Here is a 17,359-nt window from a genome sequence, read left to right on the forward strand (position 1 = left end):
TCTCTGCCCCTCTCCCCACCTCTCTGTCTCGCTCTCTAAAAAAAATAAAAAAGAGTACTTAAATTCATCTCTGCTTCTCCCATAATTAAAGCAAGAATCCCAAAATGTGATGTTACTAGAAGTCCAGTGAGAGAAGTATATCCTAGAATTCAACTAAATATTACAAATACAGAATCTGGGGTAGTACTGGTGACCCTATTTTCAGTATAGGAGAACAAATATAAAGCAGAGCAGGAAACAAGCAGGTGATAACTTTACTCCTACGGCATAATTTACTCACTTCCAATTCTCTATACATTCAGATTGGGGGCATTTTTATCTACTTTAAAATAACATTTACTTTTAAAAACAATATTGACTTTTCCTAAATACAAAAATATAAAAGCACTCCATTGGGGATACAGACCTAGAAGTTGTTTCTGGAGCACTTCCAGTACCAGTCTGATCTTTGCGAAAACTTCAGACGGTGACGGATGTTCCAAGTCAGTCATTACAGACTCAAAACGAATAATAATGATGTTAGGCTGGCTTTCTATAATAGCATAAAGCGATGGGCAAGATGCCAGAGGCCTAAGGATATACTTCAGCAGCATCTGACCTGAAAAATTATATGAACATTCATCAGAAATCACTGGAACAAACTTTAAAAAAGCAAGCATGCCCCCCACCACCACCAAAAAAGATCTTTGAACCTAACAATAAAAATACATATCCTGTGACATCACACACCACTCATTATGCACTGCAGGTTTTCCCACTGAAGTTCCCCAGACTGTCTACAGATTTTTATTTAAATCACTCAAGTCAAATCAAATAAATAGCAGCAGCTGGTTTTAAAAAAGGAAAAAAGAAAAGTCAAGGAAGGATCCAAGACCTTAATAAAAAGGGTAGTATTTATGAGAATTCCATTTGATGACTCATAAGGCCAAAGCCTAGGATCCATCATCAATATTATCTAGAGAATATTTTATAAACTTCTCTGTCACTCCTTTAACACCATTCTGAGATTTCATGAAAATGAAACAAAGTAGTATGCCTTACCAAACGATTTCAGCTTCATTTGTAGCTCCCCAAGAATAGAAAATGCCAAGAGGACAGAACTGATTGGTGGCACAGGGGTCTTCTCTTCTTTCTGAGACTGTTCAATGCATAAATGAAGTTCTGTTTGCAGGCAAGATTCCAAGTTGCTGGTATCTAAGAAAAAGGGGGAAAACATCAGCTGTCTCAGCAATACAAGATATTCCCACTTCTATTCCCCAGAGATCATTTTCTACTGAGATTCCGAAATTTGGGTTTTATTACAATATACTTCTAATGTAACCAAATTTTAATTATGACATATGTGTCCTTGGCATCACTTTAAAACAGGAAATGACTGTTTTTGGTATATTCAAAGAATCAAACTAAATGCAAAAGCAAGATGATATGCCTAATAAATGCTTATTAAATGTGTATCGAGAGAAGGTAAGGAATGACAAGTGGGGTCCTAGTTTTACTTAAGATCTCTTTAATGTTCTTTCTTACTGAGTATAGAGACTAGCCTGCCTAGTAAGTTTAACAAGAAGGGTGTATAATAATAACAAAGAATTAACATGCCTGTTAGCTTCTCTTAATTTTAGTCTGCCTGCAAATATAGCCCAAAATTTTCTAGGTTACTTCCTTCAAAATATCTGAAATACATACACGTGCGTGTCTATATACACACATACATATTTAGTGAATTCGGAGGCCCAAGTGGATATGGGAAAGGGTTTGGGGGACACTGAAACAAATTAAATTTCAAGATTCAATACTAGAAAATATACAAGGTGTAATGGCATGTCCTTTACATATATTTTCAGAGGTTTTACTGTAAACAAGACATCAAAGAAGGCTTGCACCTACAAGTGAGCAGAGAGCCTGAGAGCCAAGCAGCATAAAGCAAAGCCAGGGCCAAAGTAATCCTATTTCTTCATCTTGCAAAGCACCCCCTACCTCATGATTTTGCCACCACTTTTTCCCCGAGGACTGAAAAAAACGGAGCCAAAGCCCTGTCCCACTGACCCCCCTGTCTTCTTTCCTCACCAAGAAAGAAAATTGTTGAACAGCTTTTCAAAGCTTTCTAGCCAAGGTAAACTGTTGGGATAAGGGCTATTGGGAATGGGTGTACCTACAACGCAGTGGAGACTCTGTGCGGTCTTAACTGCCTCCTCCGCTGCACCCTGATCACGTGAACCCACCCACCCAGTCACCGTCCCCCACTGTGCTCCTTCCTCGTGAAGAGGACAGAGAGATGCAAGGGAAGTAAAGTGAGGAGCTGGTCCTAACATGCATTCTGCATAACAGAACTCAGTGCAGTGGAGACTGATAAACAAAACCTCCTTATCCACCAGTAAAAAATATTTAGAATAGATTCAGAGGCCACACTGGTTCAGGCAGATGAAACAAAGCAGTCCACCTGAGGTCAGCAGCACCTTTTGATGGTGGGCACTTCCACACAATCAGCTTCTGCCACTCTTCTCCAAGGTGATAGAGGATGTTTTGTTTCTGTATCGTGAGCTCCATGCTGAGAGATTTCAACATTTTTAAATCAAAGCATTTTCTGGATTTCAGTAACTTCAAGCATTTCTGTGCCTAGAAGTGAAATGGAATCACCATTAGACATTCCATCTGGACTCAGAGCAATGAGAATATACTGGTATAATGATAAGGAATACATGGAACACAAAATTTACTAAAAACAAAAACAGTACTAATTGCTTATATTGTGGAGAAAGTGTTTAGTACCTCTTCCAGACACTGAGCAGCAGTGACATACTTCTTCTCCGTTAATGCACAATTATATTCTTCAATAGCAGTAGAAAACTAAAACGATAAGCATAGTTATTAAGTATTTTGTTTTATACATCCTATTATTTCAAGTCTGTCTGCTTGTTTTTAACATACGAAAAAATACCTTAGAGTCAGGGGGATACACATTTAATAATAAGACCAAATGGAAAAAAATGACTTTCTCACCAGCAAAACACTAAAGTTTGAGTTGAGTTTACTGACCTGCTGCAGCTGCTTAAGCAAACTTAGGACTACTGAGTCTCTTTCCAACTGTTGCTTCAAGTCTGTAAATTCAGCAGTTGATACATGAAGATCCCGGCGAACCTAATCCACACATCAAAGGTAAGTACTTTTAAGCTATACTACATCTAAGAAATAAAACATTTATAACTAATCAGTAAGATTTATTAGGTGAACATAATTCATGCTGAAATTTAAATGCTGGTTAAGATTGGAATAACAACAACAAAAAATCACAGAATGTATTAGAAGAGATCTTCAGCAGTTCACTTAGTCCAAACCATTACCCTATGCAGCAGTACCCACTGCCACCAACATAACAGGCCCATGTCACCACCCAGCTTTAATTTAAGCAGTATTTTTCATCAGAGAGCTCATCCACCTAGATGACTACAGGGGCACCCCCACTGCCATGTGACAACTCATTCTACAGCTGATAGCTCTAACTACTAGAAAGATTTTATGCTGAGTCAGAATCCACCTCCCATTCTGTCCCGCCTTTTCAAGGACTTTGCACTATCCATTCTTCTTTTCCATATCTTTACCTCTTCCTAATTCATTCTTCATTCATGAAATATATACTGATTGAATACCCACTAGAGTATCCCCCATCTTTGAAAAAAAATTCCCTCCACCTCAGCAACCCCTATTTCTCAGTGGCTACCTTATTTCTCTCCTCCCTCTCACAAACAAGCTTCTTGCAAGAGTGATCCATGCTCACTGTCTTTACTTTCTTCCTCCTCATTCATTCTACAACTCACTGAGATCTGGTTTCTACCCCCACCATTCCATCAAAACTATTCCAAAACAGTGCCCCAAACACCAATCAACTCCTTGTTGCTAAATCCAAAGCAAACATCATCAGCATTTAACTGTTTATTAGTACAGTTACTTTCCTTCCCTTAGTTCCCAGAAATTATTCTCCACTGATTTTCCTCCTAGCTCTCTGGCCATTCATTTTCTTTGGGGAACTTCATCTTCCCTCTGACCACTTCATACAGATTGACAGTCCTCTCTCCCTGGCCCTTTTCCTACTCTGAACCAGTGGTTCTCAAAAAACAATAGTATTTTCCACCCACTCGCATCTAGGGACATCTGGCAGTGTCTGGAGACTAGTCGTCACAACTGAGGGAGTTCTATTGGCATCTAGTGAGTAGAGGCCAGAGATACTGCTGAATATCCCACAATGCACAGGATAGCCCACCACACCAAAGAACTATCCAGCCCCAAAAATCAACAGTGCCGAGGTTGAGAAACCCTGCTCTATACAGTCTCTTTGGATAATCAAGGCTCGTGGCTTCCATTTCTAAAGACTCCTATCCACATCACTTTCCTAAGCTCCAAACACGTATATGGATGGGTGATGTGTAAACTGTCAACTAAAAGCCATTTTTCTGTTGCCCCACAGTAACAGCACACGGTTACCTGACTGTAGCCTCTCTCAGTGGAGTGTGACCATGTGTCTAAGATCTCACCAATGAAATACAAGCAGAAGTGATGTGCACCATTTCCAAGTCTGAGTCAAGAAAACAGATGTGCCTCCTCCGCGCCCTCTCTTTGCTCTTAACCTCTGTACAAAATGCTCAGTCTGCCCACTGCTGTAATAAATTGTCCTTCATCTCTCACCCAAGGAGTTTCACGTCTTCTAGTAGCATCCATGAAATTGTGGCAGGCTAACTAGCTAACTTGCAAGTAGATTAAAATCTCAGATCCCCTCACATTCTTGACTGTGTAGAATCAGCCTGGCAGCCTGGACTACTACAGTCAAAATGCCATTTGAGCCACTGCATTTCAGGTCTGTCTCTCCCCCCGCCCTCTTTTCATTTCTTTTTGAAGTCTGGCCTTCATCTTAATACACTCCAATTGTGCAGCTCCATTTGCATATCCCACAGGCACCCCACAAAAACGTACTCCTTCTCTGGATTCTCTTTTCAGTGAATGGCACATCAGTGGCCTCATTCTCCATGATCCTTGACTCCTCCATCCTTCACTCCCCACATCAAGTCCCAAAGATCCCATCTCTTAAATGTCACTAGGATTCATCCTCATCCTCTACTCCACCCTCAGTGCCACTGACTTTGGAGCAGGCCCCCATCCTTTCTTCCCTGATTCGTTTAACCACCTCGTTTAACCATTTAACTGCAGCTCATTTCCCTGTCTCATTCTCCTCAAGTCTTTTCTTCAAACTGCAAGCAGAATGGGATTCCTAAAATTCAAACCTGATGCCATCGAGATACTGTCCGCACTGCTTAACCTGATAGACAAGGTCCCTGTTCACCTTTCTATTCTCATCTTGTGTCCCTTACCACATGCTCTCTAAACATGAGTCACGTGGAATTTCTGCAGCTCTCCGAAAGTGACATCTCTCCATTCCATCTATGTCTCTGCAATGCTGTCCCCAGTGTCCACCTAAAACACCCTTCCTCTTTGCCTAACTACCTATCACTTCAGGTTTTGGTCTGATACTATTCCGTACAGGAAGCCAAGCTTAGCTATATTTTCCCTCTATTTCAATTATTCCTATTTAATGTGTATCATATTATTTAGTCATCTACATTTGGCATGAGATTCATATATTGAAATAAAAAACTGTCATGTTCAGTAACTAACACAGTATTCAGCACCTTGTAGACGCTCAATAAGTATACCAAATGACTGAGTAAATCTCTTCACAATATCTATCTACTAAATCTCATGCTCCTTCCCCAGCCATAGTTTGAATCTTACTAGGGCTAATCATCCTCAGTTTCTTTCACTGTTCTTCCAATGACACAGTGTTCAGGTATGGACCTTCTCATTTAGACCAGACCTTTCAAAACACACCAACCAGAATTGAATAAATTTCACCAACCGTAATCTGGTCAGCTAAAGGTACAGACAGCCCATGATTCTCTTATTCCAGACACTGCATTTCTAATAGTACAGTCTAAGATTGCACTATTGCCTCACAGATTAAACAATCAACTAATGACAAATACACCTTGAAAATATTATTTGAACTGTGCCAGAATTGTAGAGTAACAGATTTATTTTTATTAAAGCCTCTAATCAGAATGATTGATGAACTGGCTGTTAAATAGATTTTCCAGGTAACTAGAAATCCCCATCTGTGATTGAAGTTTTGTAACAAACTTCTGAAAAACACAACTGCTCACTTTCTTTCTTTAGTGACTATCACATAGAGAAAAGACTTGGGCATCTTTCCTTGAGGACTTTGAAAACATTTCACCATCCTGATCTGGGATGTCAATGAGCCCTGCCCAGTAATTTAGCAATAGATACAGAAGGCCTCTAAGATTACACTTGTTTAAACCTTTAGTATCAGCTTTCCTTGCTTCAAATGACTATGTTTCCTAAAAGTAAAATACAGGAAAAAATCCTGGTGAAATAATATATGTGAAAAATGTTTTTAAAATTATAAAGTGGTTATTTTTGTTTCCAGACTGGCTTACTTCTTTTTGTGATGACTGCACTCCGGCAAACATCTTAAGTATTTCTAAACCCCACCAGACCTTCTATAAGAAGCACAGCAAGGGGCGCCTGGGTGGCACAGCGGTTAAGCGTCTGCCTTCGGCTCAGGGCGTGATCCCGGCGTTGTGGGATCGAGCCCCACGTCAGGCTCTTCTGCTATGAGCCTGCTTCTTCCTCTCCCACTCCCCCTGCTTGTGTTCCCTCTCTCGCTGGCTGTCTCTATCTCTGTCAAATAAATAAATAAAATCTTTAAAAAAAAAAAAAAAAGAAGAAGCACAGCAAGCACTGACCCAACACAGTGACCTGTCACCAGACAGGCAAGGATTCTTTGTGTGTCCAGATAAAGTGGCTTTATGACAGGAAGCAGAGTGGTTGTAATTGGCAAATCAAGCCAATTTTTCAGGAGAAGGCCAAATGACCAAGATTATGCTGAGGCTGGAATGTGTGGAGGCCATAACAGAATGCTGGTCATTAAGAGATGCAAGCATTTTAAACTAAGAGACGAGGAAAGGCCAAATGATCCAGCTTTATTTTGAAGACAATAAAATTCTGAGATTATTTTTTTAATTTATAAAGTGTTATTCAAATGCAAGACATTATTATTATAGCTTTAAAAATTTACTATGAAAATTGTTTATAGTTTTGGAAAATATTTCTATTTTAAAATTGGAAGTTAGTCTAAAATTATCTAATGCAACTTCCATTGACCAATAAGGAAAGTGAGGTCTTGAAAACTTTTACACAATATTGAATTGTCTGAGGAATCAGGCCTCTGAACTACTACCCTACAAACCTAACCAAAAGAATGAACGATTTTTACCTCACTCTCTATCCTGGATTTCAGCAGGTCAATGTCCTCAGATAGCTTATCCACTTGGGTAACGAGGTCCTGTGCGCTTTGCATGCTAGGCAGGAATTCACTATACTTCTTGCTGATCATAGTGCACACCTCACCCTATAAAATAAGACAGAAGAATTACAGTGGGATGAGTACAAAACTCTATTAAAAATATACAGCTCGTCTTCCATAAGGAATCCTCCATATTGGAGCCTTCTTGCCGGTTACCCACACCCCATCACTTTTCCTCCAAGTCAAAGGGTTTCTTTGAAAAACACGTTCTTTCCACCCTTAAGGATCCTATAACATTATTAGGATGCAAGAAGAAAATAGTCACCAAATTCCAGGATTGCCCAAAAGTTGTACAAATCCTGCAAAAGAAAAGGGGGAGCCAGAAGTTCTCATATTAAACTAGATTAGCTCAGACTACAGCCACCAACTTTAATCATATACCTACTAGAAAAAGCAAGTGGATAAATTAAATCCACAATCTGCATACTTCAATCTATGAAATTCTATCCTCTTGCTTATAAAATTTTAAGGCCTAATCTTAAAATTTTAACTTAACTTGAGCTTCATCAATAAACAAATTATTGAATACTCTGCACTGAATGCTTTGGAAAATACCAGAAAAAAATTATGTCTGCCCACAAATAAGTTATTTTTAAGTAGGAAAAATACTATACACTTAAGTAACCAGAATATAAAAATGTAATATAGGAAAAGAGTTAATGTCTTCCAGAAACACAAACACCTCTGCTTGGAGATACTTTTCATGCATGAAACTAGATTGGAGATTGGACATGAAAAGTGGGTAGAAATACTATAGGTAAAGATGAAAAAATGGCCACATAAGCAAAATTTGGGAACCAGGAAAAATACTGAGTCTGCTTGGAGCATGGAAAGTAATAGTCAGTTGGCTGAAGTTCCAAGTTGGTGAAGGAAACCCAGTGAAAGGAAAGTTAGGTCTGGAACAGTAGAAGCCTTGAGTGCCATGCTAAGGTAGCTTAATAGTCTTTCCCCCACGTAAAAAATGGTGAAAAACCCTAAAGCTGTGTTGAGGAAGAGATGGCCCCCGTAACATGAATACTTACAAGTCGAGAATCGATTTTTGTGAAATCAAGGGCTGTGAGGAAGACCTACTTCTTGTGCCTTTATGATAGGGTGCCAAACTTGCTCCCTGAAATCCAGACTTAATGCGGGTGCACACAACTTTAAATGAAAGCAAAAAAGATGTGGGCAAATATTCGCAAGGTAAAGATACAAATACAGAGTGAAACTGTGAATGGCGATATGCTTTTTGGGTTTCTATCAATATCAAGACAGCAGGGTCCACTGAAGCATTCTTTATATGTTTTACAACACTCAGACCAGCCTCAAAGGACTTAGGGATGAAGACCAGAGTTCCATTAACAGGTTGACAGACTGGAACAACAAAAATTTCAGAGAGGAGAATAGTACAATTCTCCCAAAGCTATTTTATTCATCAGCAAATGGCATAAGAAGGAATGGGCAGAGGAGATAAACACAAATCAGGGAGGTGGTCCTGTCCTCACTTCTCACATGCTCCCTCCCTAGACACCTCGGGGCTTCCAGACCCACCTCTCCAGCTGGTTCCCTCAGTCTTCCTCCAAAGCTCCCGACCCCTCCGTTCCCCACCCTAACTCCGCGGCCCGGCACTACCCGGCCACCGCCTCCTCCTCCCCCTACGCGCCAGGCCTTCGCATCTCCTTACTCCCCAACCCCTGTCTGGGCTCCCCTCCGGGCCGCTCCTCAATGTACACACTTCTCAGCCCTCCCACTTTGCATTCCTCCCACTCAGCCCCTACACCTGACTGCTTATACCCCGTCTCTCTGCCCTTAGCCCCCACTCCTTTCCCTGTCCCTCCACAAACGACCCGGCGTCCCTTTTCAGTCAGCCCCCGGCTGCAGGGCCTTCACCTTGATCTCCTCCACCCGCCGGGTCAGGCGGCTGATCCGAGTGCCCAGATCCTCCTTCTCCAGCCTCCCCGAGTGTGCCAGAACCTCCGTCACGAACGAAGCCATCGCCACGACTGGAACCAACACGAACAGGGTCACTCTCCTGCGGCCAGCGCGGCAGCCCCAGTCCCGCCGGCGGGGTTGGAGCGCGGCCTGCCGGGAAACTGAGTCTCGCGGGGTCCAGACAGTGGCTCTGAAGGCGAGGCCGCACTACAACTCCCAGCAGGCACCGCGACTGTCCTAGGGTGGAATTTCCACGGTGTCCGGTAGCTGGCAAACTGGGGAAGACGCGTTTCCCTCCCTGGCTGTTTTCAAATAGCTTGTTTCCTCCCGCCTGTTTTTCGCTAGAAGAAATGAAATCTTTGTACTTAAAAACCAGTTCCTAAACGAAACTTTCTCAACTTCAAAAGGCTTAACTGTGAAATTTATCGAGCTGGAATACCCGAGGAACCCACCTTGATCTTTTTTCGTTAAATATTCACCCTCACGGGCTGCAGTGGCCATCAGAGTCTATATGAATAGTGCCCTCTGGAGTTGTGCAAACGAAGTGGCCCACCTCATAAAAAAATCTGACTAAATTGCACTCTTTTATGTTGCATGGTTTACAATGTAATCTATGTACATACATTACATACCTATGTGCATATATTACATATAGACTACATCTGTGCAACAAATGCACATGTATTCCTTCTATGTAGCACATTACATGTTTATATTTTTTTAAGATTTTATTTATTTATTTATTATTTAATTATTATTTAATTATGAGGGAGAGAGAGAGCGCGCATACGTGAGCCCAGAGGGAGAGGAGAAGCAGACTCCTTGCTGAGCACAGAGCCTGACTTGGGGCTCAACCCCAGGACCCTGAGATCATGACCTGAGCTGAAGGCAAACGCTTAACCAACTGAGCCACCCAGGTGCCCCCATTACATATTTATATTGTTTATATTATTTATATTACCTAAGCATAAATAACATTAGTACTGTGTAGAGTAGAACAAGATACTTAACACTTTCTATCAGAGGTTACAAATCAAGTTTACCAAAAGTTTTAAAAAATTGTTTCATTATTTACATATATTATATACTGAAAGATGTTCACAATATACTATGTACACGATGATTGTTTTTTTAAAATAAATAGATACAGATACATATATGGAGATAAAGGATGTACACCAAATTATCTGAGTGGCAGACTTAAGGTATTTTTTTTCTCTTTTTTGTCCTGTTTTCCTATTTTTCTGTCATAAACGTGTATTGCTTTGATTAAAATGTCATCTTTAATTTTTTATTTTTTTATTTTATTTTTTTTTTAAAGATTTTATTTATTTATTCGACAGAGATAGAGACAGCCAGCGAGAGAGGGAACACAAGCAGGGGGAGTGGGAGAGGAAGAAGCAGGCTCATAGCGGAGGAGCCTGATGTGGGGCTCGATCCCAGATCGCCGGGATCACGCCCTGAGCCGAAGGCAGGCGCTTAACCGCTGTGCCACCCAGGCGCCCCATCTTTAATTTTTTAAAAGGTGTCTGGTGAGGGTTGACCCCAGGTAGATGCTGCCGCTAAAGTCCTTGTCAATTTAAAGTGTCTGTAGGACTATCTGCTTATCCCAGCGAGGCAAGGTCAGCTTTCTGTGACATGAGCAAAGGAAATGAAACTGGGGTGAGCCAGGAAGCACAAAGAATGGCCATAACCGTGCTGGGAAGGCGTCTCTCCCTAAAAACCAAATCAACTTCTGTTCAGTAGACTTGTCAACCTCACTTTGAGTTGTAAATGCTACTACTTCTAAATGCCCAGTGAGAAAGAAGGACCTGCAGGGGACATTCCTGAAAACTCATATATTTATTGAGCAACTGCTGTAAGACAGACACTGGGCTAGGCTGGAAATCCAAAATGTATGAATAAATAATCCCAGGAAATATGATCATTGCCATCTTGAAGGTAAACGAGAGATCAATCCAGATTTTGTGGGGCCTAAATCTTATCCAGGTGCTGGGAATGGGAGGACTCTTTAAGGAAAAGAATAGAAAATACAAAATTAGGTGCAGGCCTAAGAAGGGGCCTGTACAAGTATCGGGCCCTGAAGCTAAATCCACCTGTGAGGAAGATACAAAGGGCAGAGGAAATAATGGAGGAGGAGCACCCAGTCTCTGATTGAACCAGAAAAGTCTCACAGTAAGAAGGAATCTGAGCTGAGGATGGAAGGAGGCGCCACTTTGAGGTTGAGGTTCTGGAATCTTCTGCAGGAAACTAATCCATGAATCAGACCCACAGATGCAACTGCAGAGCTCCGCCTCTCCCTGGGCAGAGAGGCCACTGGATAAGCTGCAGACTGCCCCTCAAGTTTGCAGGGAAAGGCCGGGAAGAGCCAGAGTTAGACTGAGGAAGGAGAACAAAGAAGGAATGGAGTGGGATTGCTATACACAGACAGTACATGCAGGCCTGAATGAATATTTGAATAGATAAAAAGAAATTAATAAAATGAATGGGTTCCATTTTCCCTCACTAACCTGACCTCCTTCGTAGTTCACACTTCTCCTGGTTTACATGTCTCCCAACTCACAGATTTTCACAAATCGTCAAGAAAAGACTCTGAAAGGGGCGATGCATAGTATTCTGCCATTGTGTTGATTAGAACATGCGGTTGTTACAAAAGCAGCAGAAGGAGCCTACAGTTTGAGAGAGCACCCCATTTGCTTCAGAACAGTGTGAAGGGCGGGATGCGGATGGTGGATGTGGGCACACGTGAAACGAGATCGGTATGAGTGGATAACTTCTGAAGCTGGGTGGTAGGACATGAAATTTCTTTTTCCATTTGCTCTACTTGTGTATGTATTTGAAACTTCCTATATTAAAACATAAAAGAGAAAGAGGGCCTTTGAGATGATTCTGATCACCTCCCTGCACCCACACACCACTGATAATCTGATCAGACTGTATTGAGGCATCATTCAGATAAAGTCAAGGTACTGTTTTCTTAGATCCTTCCTCCCTCCCCTTCCTAGTGCACCACAGGACAATCAGTAGCTTAAAATATGAATAGGGGAATACTTTGGGCAACATGTATGTCTTCATTATAAGAAATCCCCATTTTCTTCAGTGTTTTGCAGTAAAGATGAACCGCGCCCACGTGCAGTGTCAGCGCAGTGCATGGGGGGTCACTGTGGCGGCCTGGAGACAGGGACATGAAGTGACACGGCCTGAAAACGCCTTGCTCAGGAGCTAGATCTGTTGCTTACCAGCTGGGGGACCCTGGCACGTTCCCTAACATGCATCTCACAGTGGTGGTATGAAAATTCAATAAGGATGAAGTATCTGGTCAGAAGTCTGGCGTTTAGCCATACTCAATAAATGCAAATTATTTCCTCTGCTGTCAAAACCTGCCTCTCGGAGCAGCAACACATAGGAATGACAGCTAGCATGAGCACCGCCTCTTACAGCTACCGTCCTACGGCGGCAGGAGCTTGGGCAGGCAGCCCTTCCCTCCTGGCGGGTTCAGGGTCTGGATAGCTTCCTTGGATGGGATATTTCCCATTTTCTTCCTGCTTACCAAAATATTAACTGATACACTTATACAATGTATAAAATACTTAGATAATCACAAATAAGGAAATAAAAACTATCCATAATCCTTCCACTAAAATAACCATGGTTAACATTTTGTGGTATATAATATGTACACATGTAGATATAGATAATACACTCTTTTTTAAAAGTGAGCTTGTACTCCCCATGCTCTATACACTGACTGGCCGCTGGCCTGTCTCACTTAACGGTGAATCAAAAATATTGTTCATGTCATTGAAATTTCTTCTACAACACTTTACAATGGCTGTCCAGTACTAACCAATATTTCAATGGACATTTTCATAATCTCTGTATATATTCACAATAAAGTAGGGTAAGTTCCTGGAGGTAAGGTGCTGGGTCAAAGTAAGTGCATATTTAAAAGTATGAAATGTAAGGGATACCTGGGTGGCTCACTGGGTTAAGCATCCAACTCTTGGTTTCGGCAGGTCATGATCTCAGGGCCCGTGTCAGGCTCCGTGCTCAGTGGGGAGTCTGCTTGAGGATTTCTTTCCCTCTCCCTCTGCCCCTCCTCTCTCTCTTTCTTTCTCTCTTTCTCAGATAAATAAATAAATATTTTTAAAAAAATCTTAAAAAAAAGTATGAAATATGAAGTCATGTTGCCCTCCAGAAAGATTACATCATTGTATATTCCCAGAACATCATTATCATCTTGGAACTGGGGAGTGATTTTACCTCCAATTTATGAATTTACTCACCCAGTAGATACCGATGGTTTACTGTCTGGCTTTTTTTTTTTTTTTTTTTTTTTTTTTTGCCTCTCATGAGGCCCTCCCTCAGAACCCACGCCCACATCCGATCTCGGGCACACCCCCTAAACCCAACGTTGCCAAGTTCCCGGCACCTGCTTCAGGTGCTGCCTAAAAACTGAAACGAGAGCCCTCCCCAAATGTGAAAGACCTTCCACTGGGCCTCCCCAAAAGTACTCCCCGCTGACCAGTCACCGAGCCACCTGTCCTTTGCTTTCTGCCTCTGTAGTGGGAAGAGCATGGCCTGGAGTTTCCGCGGGAAAGCCCAGCTTGGAGGACTGCTCCTCTCCCTTCTCGGCTGGGTCTGCTCCTGTGTCACCACCATCCTGCCCCAGTGGAAGACTCTCAATCTGGAACTGAATGAAATGGAGACCTGGATCATGGGACTTTGGGAGGTCTGCGTGAATCAGGAGGACATTGCCGTGTGCAAGGCCTTTGAGTCCTTCTTGTCTCTGCCCCAGGAGCTCCAGGTATCACGCATCCTCATGGTAGCCTCCCATGGGCTGGGGCTACTGGGACTTCTGCTCTCTGGCTTTGGGTCTGAATGCTTCCAGTTTCGCAGGATCAGATGGGTATTTAAGAGGTGGCTTTGCCTTCTGGGAGGGACTTTGGAAGCATCAGCTTCAGCCACTACCCTCTTTCCAGTCTCTTGGGTGGCCTATGCCACAATCCAAGACTTCTGGGATAACAGCATCCCTGAGATCGTGCCTCGCTGGGAATTTGGAGATGCCCTCTACCTGGGCTGGGCTGCTGGGACTTTCTTGGCCCTCGGCGGGTTACTCCTCATCTTCTCAGCCTGCTTGGGAAAAGAAGATGTGCCCTCTCTCCAGATGGCTGGCCCTACAGCCCCACCATTCTATGCCCCAGCAGACGAGTCCAATGACTCCTTCTATCTAACACCAAGACCTAAGAACCTATTCATCTAGGAACTGCTACTGCCAAGGAATCTCTGGAATAAAGAAACGTCAGTAGAATCCTTTCTCTTCCTTATCCTTCAATACTCTATATTTATTTGCCTATATGGGGGTGGTAGTCACTGTCCCATTTGTTAAGGATTTGACTATCTTGGTGATCCAGTATTTCAGAATGAAAAATCAAGGCAGAATTTCTAACAAACTTGTTTTTCTGATTTAGATTTTACTTGTTTAAAATGCTTTTAAACTCATTAATTATATACCTGATTCATTACTAAATATATTGCAAAAGTACATCTTTCATGGAAAATCTAGTGTGAATAGTCACTGTAGATAAAAATAGAAATGCTGTGGGGGCGCCTGGGTGGCTCACTGGGTTAAGCATCTACCCTCGGCTCAGGTCATGGTCTCAGGGTCCTGGGATCGAGCCTGTGTCAGGCTCCCTCTCCTTCTGCCCCTCACACACCCCCTGCTCATGTGCGGACTCTCTCTCTCTCAATAAATAAAATGTTAAAAAAAAATGCTGGAGAATATGCCTTGCAAATGCAACTGAATTATCGGCCCCGTATAGAACCTTAACGTAGGAAGCTTCCTCGTGTTCGTTCTCCTTCTCAGGTACTCAATTCGAAGGGGAGCTTCACAAGACCTGTGTGGTTCTGTGGATTCGTAATAGCCCAGAGGGAAGACATGTTCTTGTTTCTGCTATATTGTGAGGCTGTAAGTGGTTGGCTCTGTCTTTCCAGCGTGAAGTTAAGAAATAGTGTGAATGAGTCGTAGGGTGAGCAACCGTCCTGGTTTGCCCAGTACTGGGCACTTTCGGTGCTAATGCTAGGAGAGTCCCAGGCACACTGGCACAAAGTGATCACCACAGAGTGCCTGTGCCAGGAACTGCCCGGTGTGGGTGGGCATGGATGTAGGGAGAGTTCGCAGCTTCTCAGAACTGTCTTCTGCCACAGGCAGAATCACGTTATAAATCCTTTAAAATGGAACCCCAGTGTCAGCAGATCTACCCAGGTTGTGGCTATAAATAAGGTCCCCTTCACAACAATGACCCCGGTTCCTTCGCTTGTCCCACCCGCCCTGGCGGGCCCGCGGCCTGACTACCCTGCCCCCAGGTCTTCCTCAGGCATCTGTGCGAGCCCTCAACGAGGAGCCTCATTACTCACAGACGTGTGTCAGCTGAAATCACTACGCGTTACCCACCCCGTTCCTCTCACTGCCAACTGTCCCCCACTCCCTTAATCAGTCGACAGAGTCGACAATTCCTGCAGGAGAATAAAGGTGCTGGCTCCCAATGTCCCCAGGCGGGTCACTTGCCAAGCTCAGAGGCAGGCCCGATGGCTTGCAGAACTGAGGAGTCATCCCCCCCCCGCCCCGCACAACCCCCTAAACCACCGCTGGTGCTGCGCTTCGCCTGCTGAGCTCCAAGGCCTCACCTGCTCGTGCTCCCTTGCCTTGAGCTCCTCCATCAAGTGGCCCTGGCATCTGCAGACAGCCGCTGCTCAAGCAGGAGTGCACACCTCAACACGAGTATAAACAAGTCTGCCAGCGTAGCCCAGGCCAATTCCCTCCTTAGAGAAATAACATGGGTTTTGGGTTTGTTTTCCTGAGGAAACGAGTCTGCCCAGGGGCAACTTCATCTCCAGCAACGTTTACCTTCTTACCCAGAGTGGGCTTCTCTCTGGGAGCCATGCTTTCTCCAGAAAGCACCTTTCCCATTTATGTATGTCCTTTGCGTATGTCCCCTGTATGTCCACAAAACCAAATGACCTTAGGCAAGTAAAGTTCTGAGCATAAAAGAACAGTTTGCACCAAGGTCATATTCTGGCTTTCTATGGTTCAATTTCGTCAACTCCTTCTCAGGAATGAGGCTCAGATATCCAAGAGTTATCCCTGGATCCCACAGGATCTCCCAGATGGACCCATCTCATCATTCATCCATCTGGTCATTTATTCATTCATTTAACAAATACGCACTGAGCACCTGCCATACGCCCGGCACTGCGCTGGGAACCGGGAATGACATGGTAAAAGACACAATTTATCCCTGCCCCTCATAGAGGCAGATAGGGGAGAGAAATAGTAATGTGAAATCCTTAGATAAAGGGAAATTGTAACCATGACAAACTTGACAGATTCAGAAAGTATATGCTTCTACAAGATCCCGTGATAGGAGAAATTGTAACCCAGTCAGGGAGTCGTGGACAGATACCCTAAGGAAGTGATAACTGGCTAAAAACTGAAGGCTGGAGAGCTGTTCTGGATGAAGAGAGAAAAGTGTAGAAGGTAAGGCCAGTGAGGCAGGAAGAAGCCGGATCTTGCAGAGACTCTCTGTCCCCTTATGGAGCACTGGCTCTGTCTTCAGGACCACAGGAGGCTGAGCATGTGGCCAGGAGTAGGAACTCAGCCCCCAGGTGACCACAGCCATACCTGCTCCCCCTCCTCTCACACCTCATCCCCACTGACACAGTTGTGCAGGGTTTCAGTTTACAAAACACCTCCACGAATTTTGGTACTTTTACTTAACACATCTTGAGAGGGTTTTTTTTTGAGGTTGGGAGAGCTGATATTCTTTGTTTTGCTAATGAGGAACTTGAGATTCAGAAGCTTTGGGCAACATGCCCACGGTGAGTCATTAGCTGCTTGGGACTAGAATCTGGGCCTGCAATGCCAGGGCAATCTTCCTTCACCCCATCCTGTTGCTTCATGAAGACAGGGTGCTGAGCCAATCTACCAGACCAAAGGAAAAACCGGCACAGAAGCAG

At 43.3% G+C, this 17,359-nt stretch overlaps 2 protein-coding genes across 2 annotated transcripts in view; one reads left to right on the plus strand and one right to left on the minus strand.

Annotated features, from left to right (window-relative positions):
- The window catches only part of ZW10 (zw10 kinetochore protein), a 31,507-nt gene extending 21,946 nt beyond the window's left edge, over positions 1–9,561 (minus strand). Inside the window, exons 1-7 of the mRNA XM_026505728.4 lie at positions 9,302–9,561; positions 7,343–7,477; positions 3,034–3,135; positions 2,767–2,844; positions 2,454–2,613; positions 1,042–1,194; positions 407–598 (exon numbers count right to left, since the gene is read on the minus strand). Of these exons, the coding sequence (XP_026361513.1) occupies positions 407–598; positions 1,042–1,194; positions 2,454–2,613; positions 2,767–2,844; positions 3,034–3,135; positions 7,343–7,477; positions 9,302–9,406 (925 nt within the window). The 5' untranslated portion in view covers positions 9,407–9,561. The remainder of the gene's footprint in view (positions 1–406; positions 599–1,041; positions 1,195–2,453; positions 2,614–2,766; positions 2,845–3,033; positions 3,136–7,342; positions 7,478–9,301) is intronic.
- Positions 9,562–13,919: 4,358 nt separating this feature from the next.
- On the plus strand, positions 13,920–14,606 carry CLDN25 (claudin 25). The gene has a single exon (XM_026505282.3). The coding sequence runs from the start codon at positions 13,920–13,922 to the stop codon at positions 14,604–14,606; it is 687 nt and encodes a 228-aa protein (XP_026361067.2).
- The last annotated feature ends 2,753 nt before the right edge of the window (positions 14,607–17,359 follow it).

The sequence above is a fragment of the Ursus arctos genome, unplaced genomic scaffold (genome assembly GCF_023065955.2).
Source record: "Ursus arctos isolate Adak ecotype North America unplaced genomic scaffold, UrsArc2.0 scaffold_22, whole genome shotgun sequence".
In the NCBI taxonomy this organism is placed as follows: domain Eukaryota; kingdom Metazoa; phylum Chordata; class Mammalia; order Carnivora; family Ursidae; genus Ursus; species Ursus arctos.